Source organism: Balearica regulorum, chromosome 1, assembly GCF_011004875.1.
Source record: "Balearica regulorum gibbericeps isolate bBalReg1 chromosome 1, bBalReg1.pri, whole genome shotgun sequence".
NCBI lineage: Eukaryota > Metazoa > Chordata > Aves > Gruiformes > Gruidae > Balearica > Balearica regulorum.
The window spans coordinates 42,457,288-42,471,747 of NC_046184.1; the positions used below are offsets into that span (position 1 = coordinate 42,457,288).

The following is a 14,460-nucleotide window of genomic DNA, read 5'->3' on the forward strand; positions in this document are numbered from 1 at the left end:
AGCTGGTACTACTGTCTTGTAACATGTTAGCTGTCACTCCCAAAGGGAGCCAGAACTGTTTTGCTAAATAAGCCACTGTATTCAACATGTGTGAAAAGAAAACAATTAATGCAATCTTCATTGTAAATACTTGTCAGCTACAATTCTAATACTAGTTTCAGTTCAGTAAAAGAGGCTAACACAGACTTACTGTTAGGACAAAGTTACCTACATCAAGGCTACTGGTGAGACTCATGGGGTAGATTGCTGACAGCCTCCATCGCCTGTGAGGTAGGCCAAACCCCAGCATACAGTTCCAGAAGATTACTATGTTAACTTTCAGTATTTATTTTATTGAAGCAGTTGTGCCACATTATTTAGAACACAGTAGTAAACAACTGCTTTTAATTGTTAGGACCAGCTTCAGGTTAGAGGAAGTAACCAAGAACATATTAGCTTAGTTAAACATGAAGGTTCGTATTAATTACTAAAGCTATCTTACCTCTATTAGGTAGGACAAGCACACGTTCCAACATCCTTGTTCACTTTATATGCAGAACCCTTCTCCCTGACAGCTTTATACTCAACATGAATATACTATTTCTGGTTACTCAGATAATATGCATATCACCATCAAATCAAGATTTCCCTTAACCTTCCAATTTGGGCAAAAGTACATCTGCTACACAAACTACTGAAAGCACTTAAGTTAGTCATGTATGCTCATAAAGGGTTGATAATACTCTTGTTACTCTGACATTTTTCCAGAAGTTAGTCAAGTTAATAATTTGCTGTAATTTTATCTTCAAGTATAATATCAGAACTAACAGCAACTTAAGTAGCAAGTCCAGTTAGTTCAAGAAGAAAAGTGTTAAGGAAGAAAATTAATATGACCACACAGATAAGTCATATAACAATCGCCCACTTAACGCCACACACATATCTAGACTAAGAGGTCCTAGCAATTGCATATAAAGCACTATGAAATTTCTAAGAGGTAGTGCCGTACATGCAGCACATCCAACTCCAATATATCAGAGTAAAGATTTCCTTTCTTAGGGAATCTACAGTCTTTTGCACATGTCAAAGCTACATTTCATTACAGTCCATGGCAACTAGTTCAAATTTCACAATTTGTACATCCACTACCTTTATAAACTCTGTACTTTTAAAAAAGGTAATTTCATGAAAGACACAGCTCAAAGTAAATCCAAAATGAAGAAGTAGACCAAGAAATCTGAACTGGACTGCACATGTACAGTAATGGCAAGTAAAACCTGTTGTTTTGAATACAAGCCACTAGCAAATATTATGATCACACAAGAATACAACCTCCTGCAAGCAGCTGAGGGCAATTCTACTCTATGAAAGTATGTATGAAACTACTCTATGAAAGATTATTGTGGCCAAGCACAGGTGAAGAGGTAAGTTACTGGATAGCTGCTAAGCAATTAGCAGATTCTAAGCCTGAGCAGACAGATGTTTTCCTGGAACCTGTTTAGTTTCCTACCAGTTTATGCATCTAGTTCCTTAACAGCCCACATAACAGGCTTTTAGGATCCCAGACTCCTGATGACTTGTGCCATCTCATCGTCTAGACTCTCTAGATAAATAAGCTCAAAATGATACTTGGGAAGACATCTAAGAGGCACCTGTAAAGCATGGTTAAGTCAGCATGCATATGTTGAGAAACTGCAGACTCAAGTTACACACACTTCCCAGTTATTTTCATATTACAAGTTAGGTAAGCATTTGGTACACTGGCAAAGTTGCAATGCTTCTGTGACAGAGAATGCACTACTGTACTTGGAATTGATGAAGAAATGGTACAGTATCTTAGAGAGCAGATGACTAGAAGGATATCATGTAAATCAACTTTGGTCACTTAAATGAAGAACTTGAAAGATTAGTGGGGTTAATTAACATCTGTTGAAAAACAGAAGAAAAATATTGGGCATAGAAAGCCTGTAGCATACAGCTATCTAGACGAAAAAGAACCTGGGTACCCTTTGACTTCATGCTCTTTCTTGGGCCAGTATTTATTAGGAGACAGTATTAGTTAAATGGGCTTTTTTCCCATGCTATCATCTAACAGGAAAGTGGTATGAGTAGGAGTAGCAGCAGCAATGCCTGTTACTCAGCAGCTGCTGCAGTCCAAGTCAATAGCAATGTAGAACCCTATTGCAGCAAGACAGCTGTATGCTTTACAAGTCCTGTGGATGTGGTGAAATGTTCATATACAAGCAGAAATTACGTAAGAGGGACACAAAATTCTGTTAATACAGTTCAAGTAAAGAAAATTTTAGCACAAGGTTGTTTCAAGTTTTGCTGCAGAAGGAGACCACACCAAGTAATGATACAACATTCTCAATTAGTTCCTGGTTACACTCTAACCAAAAAATGACTATTAGAGACACTAGGTCTTCAAGTATTTGTCCACACCTAAGATAACTGATATTTCATGATTAAGGCAAAGCTACAAAAGACATTCCAAGTAGCAGGTAAGTATCTTTCTAAAGTGTGCCATGCTGCAACTGCAGGGGACAGGGTTAGCCACTGTAAATATTTTAGCATTCTTTTCATAAAAGCCCAAATGAAAACTCTTCAATTCTGAGATGCACTACAGACAGACTATACTAGTTTTCCTGCTATCTGGGCAGCCATAAACTACTGTGCTATTAATGTTACAGACAATACTATTCAGAAAACAAAAGAACCATTTATACAACTCTGCTCATACTGAACACATGCTGTACCTTTCTATATATCCTGTAGATGTTCCTACCAGACCATCAAGTCTTTCCTGAAGGGCTGCAAGAATCTGAGGATTTTGCATCATCTGCACAGTCAACTGCCGAGCTAAATTAAAAAAGAAAATTATGTAAGTGCAAAGTGCATCTTTTAGACTAATTTTGAAAGAAATGTTACTTAAATACTACAAAAGAGCAGTAAGTTTACTACATATACACTTGTAAAAAGAAACATTGGCAAAGAAGTATTTCAAACACCTCTCCATTTTGGAAGCGTGGACCAAATCCATCCTGTTCTGAATATGGAAACAGCACCTGCATTAAAACGGCCACTATTCAGCAAGCTGAGCTTTTTTGTTAAAAGGAGAAGTTTTATATGATGCCCCTAAAAGCATCAGTTTCGCCTTGACTGCTTTTGAGTTCATTAAGGAAAGGCAAGGCAGAAGAATTTGTGCTTTTACTTTAAGAAGGGAATCAGAACTGGACCCAAACCATTCTATGAATGGGGATTTTAATTCCATTTTAGGTAAATAGAAAGAAACAGTTTCAGACTTAGATTTATAAAGCAGTTTTAAATCCATGTTTACCTTATTTTTCCTGCAAAAGAATAAATTATTAATTAGGATAGTCTGACACGTTATTGAATACAGAATATCAGTACTAGGTCCTTGACATGTATCATCTACAGCATGTTTAGAAAGCACTTTGTCCAAATGTGAAACCAGTTTCAAAATACAAGGTAGAAGTATATTTAAAAGACAAATTCCTAGCCCAAGTGTTCTCATTATCCATATCAACATCAACCCTTTTGCTTTGCTCAAAATCTGTGCCCCAACCTACAGAAATTAATTTCAAAACTTCATATTTTTTAAATAAGAATTTATAATCAGTTTTTATCATGATGATTTGCCTCCTTCCTCCATCCTCAACATCTACAGATAGGCAAATTTTGCATTCCTTATAAGATACGAGGTTTATACAGCATTCTTCCAATACCTTCAAATTAGAGTGAAGCTTTTTAATCCTTCCTAACACACAAAGCTTCTGGAAAGAGCACATGATTTTCCACTTCTATGTCCCTCACTACATTAACCACATGTGAATATTCTCTTCTACTTTTACATCCTAGCACTGAAATTACATGCTGAAAAGTTATGTTTTAAGCAACATCCAAAAAAGCAGTCTTGTTTCTCCATAATGATTGCAATCAGTTTACATTTTAGCAGTACAAGCTGTAATGACTTCTTAAAAGTGCTTCCTCACATTAGTCAACACAACTACTCACCTAGGTATCTAGTTTTCTCTGGTCGTCTTATTCATTAGTCTTTCCTATACACTTGGAAACCTACCCAGTTGTGCCATTTGAGTATGTTACCAGTTATACTTTAATAAAAAATCAGTATACACATGGTATGCCAATGCCAACAGCCACATCCCCTCAAATTGAAATCTGACCACATATACTGTTTTGCAAGCTCTTGGATCCATGAACATTTTTTCTTCAAAGAGTTTTTTCTAAAAGCACAAGTGCTTTACTTAGTATCCACAGAAGAACCTTTGACACAATTAAAAATGGAATTATCTAGATTTTTAAAAAGTAAAGCAGTAAAACCTAAGGAAAAATTGTGCGTGAAAAAAATGCTAGAACACTAGACAAGCAAGAATTACGGATGCAAAAGAACTGCTTAACACTGTGTCAAGTTTCCCTACTACTAAAACATGTTTCTGATTTATAAAATCCAATTTCCCTCCAAGATTCCTACAGTATGATTTCCCCTCAGATCCTCATCTACAATAGCTGGTATTAATCACTGAAAATACACATTATTCATCTGTGGGTTCTTTTGGGATACCTGAATACTTACCATTTAATTGTTGTAAGCTGTTCTTCAACTGACCAGTGTGTTCCCCAGAATTTTGCAATCCACTTTTGAAAACACTTTTTTCAATAAATATAGCAGAGTCTCTAACATCATCTTGAGCAAAATTATCCTACTTTTCTTTAGCATTATTATTCTGTTCAAGCAATCACATAATGTGGCACTATCAGCAGTAGTAAATAATTTTATTGCAGGGATTATTAGTTCTCTTTTGGCTACTTGCTCTTCAGATTTGTCTGTGCCTCCAGTCTTTAACTACAAAGCATGAGTAAGACACTTCAGCACAGACAAAACAACCATTCTGGTACATTTTCAGGTTTTTTGTTGAGGGGAAAAAAGGATTTATTGATTTTAAGAGTGGTTACACTAAGCATGATTTTTGTTCTGTTCACAAACAACTCAGCAGCAAACTACTAAGCAACTGATCAAAACAGACACACACACACACCTGATTTTTCTCTACCCAAAGCTTCACATTTTAAAATAAGCTTTTAACTGTTTAGTTTTGAAAGAGTAGTCACATACCCACAATCCCTCCTTTTTCAATTATACATCCTTACAGGTGGCCAGCACTGCCTGAACTAGTAATAACCATGACCAAAATGAGGGACTACAGCTAATAAAAAAAAAATCACACAACTAAAAAAAGCCCTTCCTTTAGAATTTAAACAGGTGTGACTCAGTAGTTAATGTTTTACCATTTCCTATCATTTTAAGCAGTAGAATCATAGAATGGTTTGGGTTGGAAGGGACCATAAAGATCATCTAGTTCCAACCCCCCTGCTGCGGGCAGGGACACCCTCCACTAGACCACGTTGCCCAAAGCCTCATCCAACCTGGCCTTAAACACTTCCAGGGATGGGGCCTCCACAACCTCTCTGGGCAACCTGTTCCAGTACCTCACCACTCTAACAGTGAAGAATTTCTTTCTAACATCTAATCTAAATCAACCCTCCTTCAGCTTAAACCCATTACCCCTTGTCCTGTCACTACACTCCCTCATAAACAGTTCCTCTCCATCTTTCCTGTAGGCCCCCTTCAGGTACTGGTAAGCTGCAATTAGATCTCTCCGGAGCCTTCTTTTCTCCAGGCTGAACAACCCCAACTCTCAGCCTGTCCTCATAGGAGAGGTGCTCCAGCCCTCTGATCAGCTTCATGGCCCTCCTCTGGACTCTCTCCAACAGCTCCATGTCTCTCCTGTACTGGAGCCCCCAGAGCTGGATGCAGTACTCCAGGTGGGGTCTCACAAGAGCAGAGTAGAGGGGCAGGATCCCCTCCCTCGACCTGCTGGTCACACTTCTTTGGACACAGCCCAGGACATGGTTGGCTTTCTGGGCTGCTAGTGCACACTGCCGGCTCATGTTGAGCTTCTCATCAGCCAACACTCCCAAGTCCTTCTCCTCAGGGCTGCTTTCAATCCATTCCTCACTGTGGTGGGTTGACCCTGGCTGAGGGCCAGGTGCCCACCAGAGCCGCTCTATCACTCCCCTCTTTCATTAGACAGGGGAGAAAAGGTACAATGAAAAAAAACTTACGGGTCGAGATAAGGACAGGGAGAGATCATTCTCTAATTATCATCACGAGCAAAACAGACCAAACTTAGAGAGGGAATTCATCTTATTTATTACTAAGCAAAACAGAGTAGAGGAATGAGAAATAAAATCAAATCTTAAAAACACCTCCCCACCCCACCCCTCCCATCTTCCCGGGCTCAACTTCACTCCCGGCTTCAACCTCCGCCCCCCTCCAGCGGCACAGGGGGACGGGGAGTGGGGGTTACGGTCAGTTCATCACACGGTGTTTCTGCCGCTTCTTCATCCTCAGGGGGAGGACTCATCGTTCCCCCGCTCCAGCATGGGGTCCCTCTCACGGGAGACAGTCCTTCACGGCCTTCTCCAACGTGAGTCTCCTCCACGGGGTGCAGACCTTCAGGAGCAGACTGCTCCAGCATGGGTCCCCCACGGGGTCACAAGTCCTGTCAGCAAACCTGCTCTGGCGTGGGCTCCTCTCTCCACGGATCCACAGGTCCTGCCAGGAGCTTGCTCCAGCGTGGGCTTCCCATGGGGCCACAGCCTCCTTCAGGTGTCTCCACCTGCTCCGGCGTGGGGTCCTCCACAGGCTGCAGGTGGAATCGCTACACCCCCTCATCCTCCCTCCATGGGCTGCAGGGGGACAGCCTGCTTCACCATGGTCTTCACCACAGGCTGCAGGGGAATCTTGCTCCGGCGCCTGGAGCACCTCCTCCCCCTTCTTCTTCACTGACCTTGGTGTCTGCAGATGTTCTTACATCTTCTCACTCCTCTCTCCAGCTGCAAAAGCCCTCTCTAACTTGTTTTTTCCCTTCTTAAATATGTTATCACAGAGGCGCTGATTGGCTTGGCCTTGGCCAGCGGCGGGTCCGTCTTGGAGCTGGCTGGCATTGGCTCTGTCAGACACAGGGGAAGCTTCTAGCAGCTTCTCACAGAAGCCACCCCTGTAGCCCCCCCCACTACCAAAACCTTGCCACGCAAAACCAACACACTCACCCAGCCTATAGTCGTGCTTGCGATTGCACCAACCCACGTGCAGGACCTTGCACTTGGCCTTGTTGAACTTCAATCCTTTTAACACATTAATTAGAAAGTATATATACCAGCTGCTTAGCAACTTTTCAACATTACCTTTGCTGTTGGCATCTTCACCAGTTTCTTCTTCTTCTACTTCTTCAACGTCTTCCATATCCTGTTGATCAAGTTCAGACTGCTCTTTGCTATTAGGAATAGTCAATAACAGGATCAAGAAGTTAATTTTATAAAAAATACTATAATGAGCTTAAAGAGTTCAAGTTAGAGATCACATGGGTAGAAGCAAACTGCTGCATCAGTTTTGATCTATGAAGACAAATTTGGCTTTGTTTAGCTACTAAGACTGATTCAAGTTTCATATTCAACAATCTCAGAACAGTTTAAAGAACTACCAGCTTTCTAGAACTTCGAAGATTCCTTTTTACAAAAGAATTCCAGTTCATATCAACAAGTCAATGCTTCCTTCTGCTCTACACATCCTCCTTGTTAAGATGCACAGGCCATGAGAACTGAGGGTAAGTTCACCTATACTTCAAATGCCAGAAAATATTGAGCGTTCAAAGTACAGAAAAAAAAATACATACAGTGAAGCAATAGTAATGGGCAGTACTATTGGGTTTTCCCCTTCAGAATTCCAACTAACACAGTAAGTTGACTGGTGCCTTGTCCCACTTCTGATTTACTTACAATTAAGATCCCAAACCCATTTGGCATGAGCAACTCAAGCTTCCCCCACCCCCCACATGCTAAAAACCTCCCATCTTATCACAGTGCCAAGACCACTACCTAGACCCTGTCTACCAAGTATATGGAGATCACAGCCATCTCAGGTACAGCATAGGACACAGTCAGAGCCTCAGTAACCTACAGATTTTACTTACTTGTCTATGTCTGCCATTCTCTTAGATTTCAAACCCTAGAGGAAAAAAACCAAGAATATAAGAACAGCAGCATTAGACTTCACTTTACAAGGTCTACAGGCAAGTGCCATAATACTAAAGAGAAGAAAGAAACACAAACCATGTCAGCTTTAAGAAATGGGACAAATACATATTATAGTCTGAAGAGTGACATATGTCCCATGCGCTTTTTGAGCTCTCACTCTAAAGCATACAGAAATACTGAAAAAACTTTGCTCTGGTTTAGAACCAATAGATCTGATTACATAAATTTAAGTACCAGCGAAATGCCATGTTGCATTTTCTATCATAGGACCGTACTAATACCAGATATTTAAAACTAGACCCAAGTATAAAATCAAAATATAACCTGGGAAAAACCAAAGCAAAAAGGGTGCTAGAACCCTTTTGGTAACTGTTTACTCATTTCCAGCATGTAATTGCAAACAGAGGATACTTAGAGCTAAATCAGTTTCTTTTAATACTAAAGATACCTTTTTGTAGATTTACTTTTAATCCTAACTTTACAAAACCAATCCAATTAGTTCCTCAGAATACCCAGAGAATTGCAACATTTTTTAAAAAACCCACAACATTTGATGCCAACTGCCAAGCTATTTAACATGACTAATTTCCATGTCCTGAATGATCAGAATTTTCTTAAGTATCTCAGTATCATCATAAACACATTCCAGACACAGTAATTAGGAACATTGTATGTTGAGACTATTGTAAATCTTGCATACCATGAAGCACCCATGTTCTCAAGTTTATTACAAGATGAATAACAATTTCTACCAGCAAAACAGTACTTAGTCTAGTCTCCAAAAAGATGTTTCAGGTAGCTTCAAGTAAGAGACAGTATTACACACAAGAAAACACTGTCTCATTACTGCTGTCTTAGGTCCAATGGTTCAGGAAACACCAAGAATAATCCACTGGCTCAGAAAGCTTGGAAACCATTACTTTAGAGTCCTCATTTTAGCTGCTGTCAAGTAAGTTAAACAAATACAAGTTTCTTTCAGAAAGTTCAACTCTAAAATTCTCATTGGAACACATTATAAAGTGTTGGAGGTGTGTGTTCCAGTAAAAAATGAAAACTGCACTTGATCTGTCCAGAGCTTGCAACGCCAGTAAGATCAGGACATTAATAGTCAATATGAAAAGACATGTTAAATTCTGAATCTTAGATTCTAACAGCTACATATATGTAGATGTAATCAAAATACATGTTTCTGGTGTGATAACTACTTTCCAACAACTACATGGGAAGGAAGTATCTGACGTCTTCATTTAGGACCTACAACTTTTAAATGCCAACAAAGTATTTAGGAGACTGCACGTAATCAAAAAGTTTAAATTCTCTAGTATGCCAAAAAACAAAGAACCAACTACTTGTCAATTATTTCAGAGAAATACAGTATTTGCTATCAAACAGAATGGCAGCACTACTCTGAACCAAAGGCCAACAGTTTAGTAAGAAATCGAGGAGTTCCAGTAACATTTTTGACTCATTTTGAAGTTTCTTGAAATTCAGATCATGTTTGCCTGTCTTGTGACTTCAGGTTTACATATGGATGCAAGCTGTCTATATAACAATTCCAAAGAGTCTCCTTTGGACACCATTCTCAAAAGATAACACAGACTGAAGACCTACAGGAACTGATATCATACTACGATTACAACTCACATTTAGATGTCCCCATATTTCTTGAGTGACATAACAATTAGCATTATTTCTGATTTGCAAAAGATTTTTTTATCCATGCAAAATATACAACTTTTCCTTACACATTTTGTCTTAACTTGTTCTTTTGCACGGTGATACTACCTTGAAAGGTCTTGCATGAAGAACAGTTCACCTGCCTTTCATGCATTTCTATGCAAATGTGATAGACACAGTGATCGTATTCACAAACTATTATTGCTCCTTGCAGAGGAGACCAACATTTCCTCTCTCCATTCCCCTCAAATACAGCTTCATTTTCCATAAAACTAGAGGCAGTTTTTTCAAAGGTGTTACTAGTGACAACACAAGCCCTGTGGTCTCACCAAGCCAGTGGGCTAGATGAAACAGCAGCTGAAACACTTTAAATATAGATTTCCTGAAAGAGACAAGACCAACTACTACAGTTCATTTAAACTTTTTCTAAATGAGGACATGAAATTGGCTATGACCAAGTCCTGCCTAAAAGCTTTCAGAAGTATCCACCCCATCTCCAACAATGGCCATTAGCAGATGCCTAGAAAAAAAAAAAAGCAATGACACAGCAAGCATTCCCCCAGAAACTCTTCAAGCTTTCAATCACATTCAGAAAAAACACACTGGCTCAGGAAGTGCAGGTATTTGACAACCTCATAATAATTTTTTATTTCATAAACTAACCCTCATCTTCCCTGAAACCATGCAGGTAAGCTGATGTTATCACTCAAGTATCAAAGCACTAAAATCCTGTTTCTGAGTTGCAACATTCAGGTCAGAGATGGTAACTAATTCAGATTTTTCTATACTGGGCAACAGTGCGGCAGAGGAGGTTTCACCAGCAGTCTCTCTGTTCTTGAATTCCTCAGTGGGCCCTTGTTCTCACCATTCTGAACAACTACCTGTAATCAGCAACCTTCATCCTTGCACTGTTCACCCCTCTTTCCAAGATCTCTATGATCATGCTGAAGGCATTCACCTCATTGAAGAACCCTGTGGAAGTCCAGCATTTACTTCTCTCTCCTCATCGCAAGGGGCAGTTACTCACCCTCTGCTTCCTGTTGTTTAAACAATCCATGCAAGCACTGCATGTTTTCCAACTATGGAGTAAACCCAGTTTACTCAAAGACTTTAGATAACATTCTTCAAAGATTTTTTGGAAATTAATATAGACTGTATCAAGCAGTTGTCAACTTCAGAGCCTCCCTCCAGTGTGTTCCTATCTGCCTCATCCCATTTTTCCTATTCTCCTTGCATCAGTCTTTTTCATGTCTCATCCTTTTATTTTCCTTCTACTTTTTACACAATTCAATATCAGAACATTTGCAGTTGGAAGAGTTCTTCTGCAAACTGAGAAGATACTACTGTCTGTCATGACACTGTCATCTGCCAGCCCTAGACAACAGTTCTTGTGCGAGGAGGCTACAAGGCACTATGCCAACAGAACTACATTGGCAGACATTTAGACTAATCTGTGCAACCCACGAGGAGCATGGATATATAGTTGCATCACATTTAGTTTATTGTCATTTACTTAAACAACCATACGCTTCTCTGCAAACACAGTTCTACTGATAAAAAAGCTGTAGAGGCAGAAAAGCACTGAAAAAATGCATTCCTTAAGAGCAAACAGCCTCCACTATTTTTGCGCAATGCCTAATACAAGGTCCCAGTCTAGTATCCAGAGCTTCAGATACAGTATGTACCACAATCAGTAATACTAAAATACATCACTGCAGTATTTATTTTGCAGTATCTCCCCAAAACTAAATCTTGGGATACAGCACTCAGTCAGCTTTCCACAAGACAGACACAGCCATCCTTCCCAGTTTGTTTCACAGGTGCATTTAGGATTGTGAACAGCAGCTGCACCTTGGCACATGCAAGAAGCATTCACTGGTATCATTGAAGAGGTCCCTGGGAGATACCAGTCCACCAGTTGTCAGTACAGGATTATAACAAACCTGGCGACAGCTGCTGTGTTACTTGAAGCCTCAGTGTCTAGGTGATTGCTTTGGGCTGAGATACTACTTAGACTCTAGGCCTTCTGACTGCAAGAAAAGGCTTATGAGTACCAATAAAGGGTAGCCTCCTTCCCTGTTCAAAAGCCAGCAGGGAAATAACCTCCTTATTTGTAAAAATATTTTCTTTCCCTCTTAAAGAGCTACAGCCAGTAGCACCGCATTATGGTCAAATACAAAGGTGCCCAGAGGCTTCACTAACAATGTTTTGCTACTCACTGTAAAAATACGCAGAGGAAAAGAAACAGTTATCTTATCTTTGCAGGGCTTTAAAGACAACGCGCAGGAAGTTTATACGACGAAAAGGAAGCAAAAGCACAGAAAAGCAAGCCACAGTGCAAGTTTTCTAAAGGCTTAAGTTTAAAAGCTCTTTCATACAGGTAGCTTAAGCTCAATCACAAGCCTGCTTGCCATCACAAGGAACATCATCTTTTTCAAAATGGAAAGGTTAGTAGACTTAATCCAGCACAAGCTTAGCTAGTTTTGAGTGCATCCTGCAGAATGACCAAAAAATTAGCAGAACTCCCTTAAAAACTTAAACCTTACCAAAACAGTATGGAAATTCGCTATTTTCATGATGTTTAAAGGACACTTCACCTCTTTAATCTGCCACAGTTTTTAAGAAAAGTAGTTTGATACATGCCGAAACTAATAATGATATTGCCATGTGTTCACCCTCAAGTTAACCATTATAGTAAGCTTTCAGTTTTCAGGGGTTATTGTTTCTTCACTAAGAAGTTTTGCCCAAATGAAGACAGAAACACAAACTGTAAGTGTTCAGCCCTTCCTACTCTTTCCTCTTTACCAGTCTGCCTTTATCCACACAGAAACCAGTCTGAGTTTGCACAGCAGCACCAGCCGTGTTACAGCTGGGACACAAACACTCTGGTGAGAAGCCTCTTCTTCTTGAAGGTCAGCTTTAAGCGTCCCAAGTAAGTATGCCAGTATGAGATTACCCTGACATCCGCTCGGCCTCCGAAGACAGGTCACGGCGAGGTGAATTAGGAGTCAGCCGAGGCAGCAAGGTATTCCTGAGACACCATTCCCCCAGCAAAACAACAGCTTTTTTGCACAAGCCCTAAGGCTGGCAGGCCACCAACAGATCTCAGCTGTTCAGCATCTCTGTGGATACCACACCACAGTACCCATTCCCTCCCTTTCAGGAAACATCATTTCCCCTTTTTCTAGAGGGGAGAAGGTCACACAATTAGCTTGCAACAAGCAAGTAGAAGAAATAAGGGACATAAATGGGCTTTTTGAGGATACTGGACCCAAACTACAGGCAAGCCTTGTTTACTCACATCTTTAAGAGAAATCTATCCCTTTGCCCAAACTAATTTCCTCAGCAGCCAATAATTCAGAGCACTGCAAATAAGTCAGCCAGTGCATAGAATAGCATATCAGGCTCCTCCTGTCTCTTTCAAGCCTTGGGCCATTGAAAGCACTACATTAACAGAAAATACCTAAAACAAATGAGCCCTATGTGGGATTAAGGAGCTGCAACATAAGGTAATGAACTAAGTGAACTAAGTCAGATGTCAATGAAGATGAGAGGTCCAGCTGGAGGATAGCTAGTTGTATAAAAAAGTATCAGGATTAAGTCCTATAAGCTATTTGCAATGCGTGCAGAAACCAAAGGTGCCAGACAAATGACATCATACCAGCCAAGTTCAACTCTCACTACAGACTGGGAAACTCGAGAGCAACATATTCACTGAAAGTTACTTCCAAATGATGTTCTTGCCTTGCATTCCAAGAGGGCAACTTGTAACATTTTTCTTTACATAATCAGCAGTAAAAAAGAAAACAAAAATTAAAATAGTAGCACAGAGATCCATCAAAAGATGCATTTTGACTGTAGATGTTAAAAATAATTGTTTGGGGTAGTTTGCTCAATACCACTGAGAGGTTTGTAACTTTAAAGGGCTCAGATGCTCTGCTTCATGCAGTTTCATTCACACCAATGGCAGAACTGGGTGAACTGTTTAACAAGCACGCAGTACATGGCATAGAGTTACACACTTCAAAATTTATGGTACTAAAATCTAAAAACTGCATCAATCACTTCACAACTGTTAGTAGAAGCTATGGTACCAACCATCAGGTAGGAAAACTGAAAGAAAGGATCACCCAGTTCAGTAGTAACTAGGAGAGCATTTAGCTCCTCTTCAAAAAGAAGTAATTTAATAGAGTATCAGATTAAAAAATGCAATTTCAAAAGGGAATCAAGCAGAAGACTGTTTCCTTTTTACTTGTGTGGTCAAATTCATGAAACATCTATTATTTTTACTATGGAAACTGGGGGGGGATGAAACAAGGGGATATTGCACCTATCATTAACATGGCAGATACGCAACATACATAAAGATTATATTATACATATATAAAGATTATAAAGATTATATTATTCATGTAATGGAAAAATATGCCTTCCTAGGAAACCTGAAGGTCAAAAAAAAAAAAATCAATGTCAATTAAGTGAGCACGGTAGTCCTATGCTAGAACATCAAGATACATCTATTTGATGAAAGACATTATCAGTCACTGAACTCTCCAGAGACAATTTCCTTTTATTAGTGCCTCAAAGTTCTTCTGTCAACAAAAGATTTCAGACTGCTAACGTGGGAGGGCAAAAACTGGCAAAATCAATTTAAATTTTCAATCC

At 39.7% G+C, this 14,460-nt stretch overlaps 1 protein-coding gene across 4 annotated transcripts in view; it reads right to left on the reverse strand.

The window, feature by feature from the left end:
* NAP1L1 (nucleosome assembly protein 1 like 1) overlaps positions 1 to 14,460 on the reverse strand; it is a 37,164-nt gene that overhangs the window by 12,550 nt on the left and 10,154 nt on the right. For all 4 annotated transcript variants that reach the window (XM_075747122.1, XM_075747127.1, XM_075747112.1 and 1 more), the window contains exons 2-4: positions 8,055 to 8,089; positions 7,270 to 7,358; positions 2,736 to 2,838 (exon numbers count right to left, since the gene is read on the reverse strand). In XM_075747122.1, coding sequence (XP_075603237.1) covers positions 2,736 to 2,838; positions 7,270 to 7,358; positions 8,055 to 8,071 — 209 coding nt within the window. In that variant the 5' untranslated portion in view covers positions 8,072 to 8,089. The remainder of the gene's footprint in view (positions 1 to 2,735; positions 2,839 to 7,269; positions 7,359 to 8,054; positions 8,090 to 14,460) is intronic.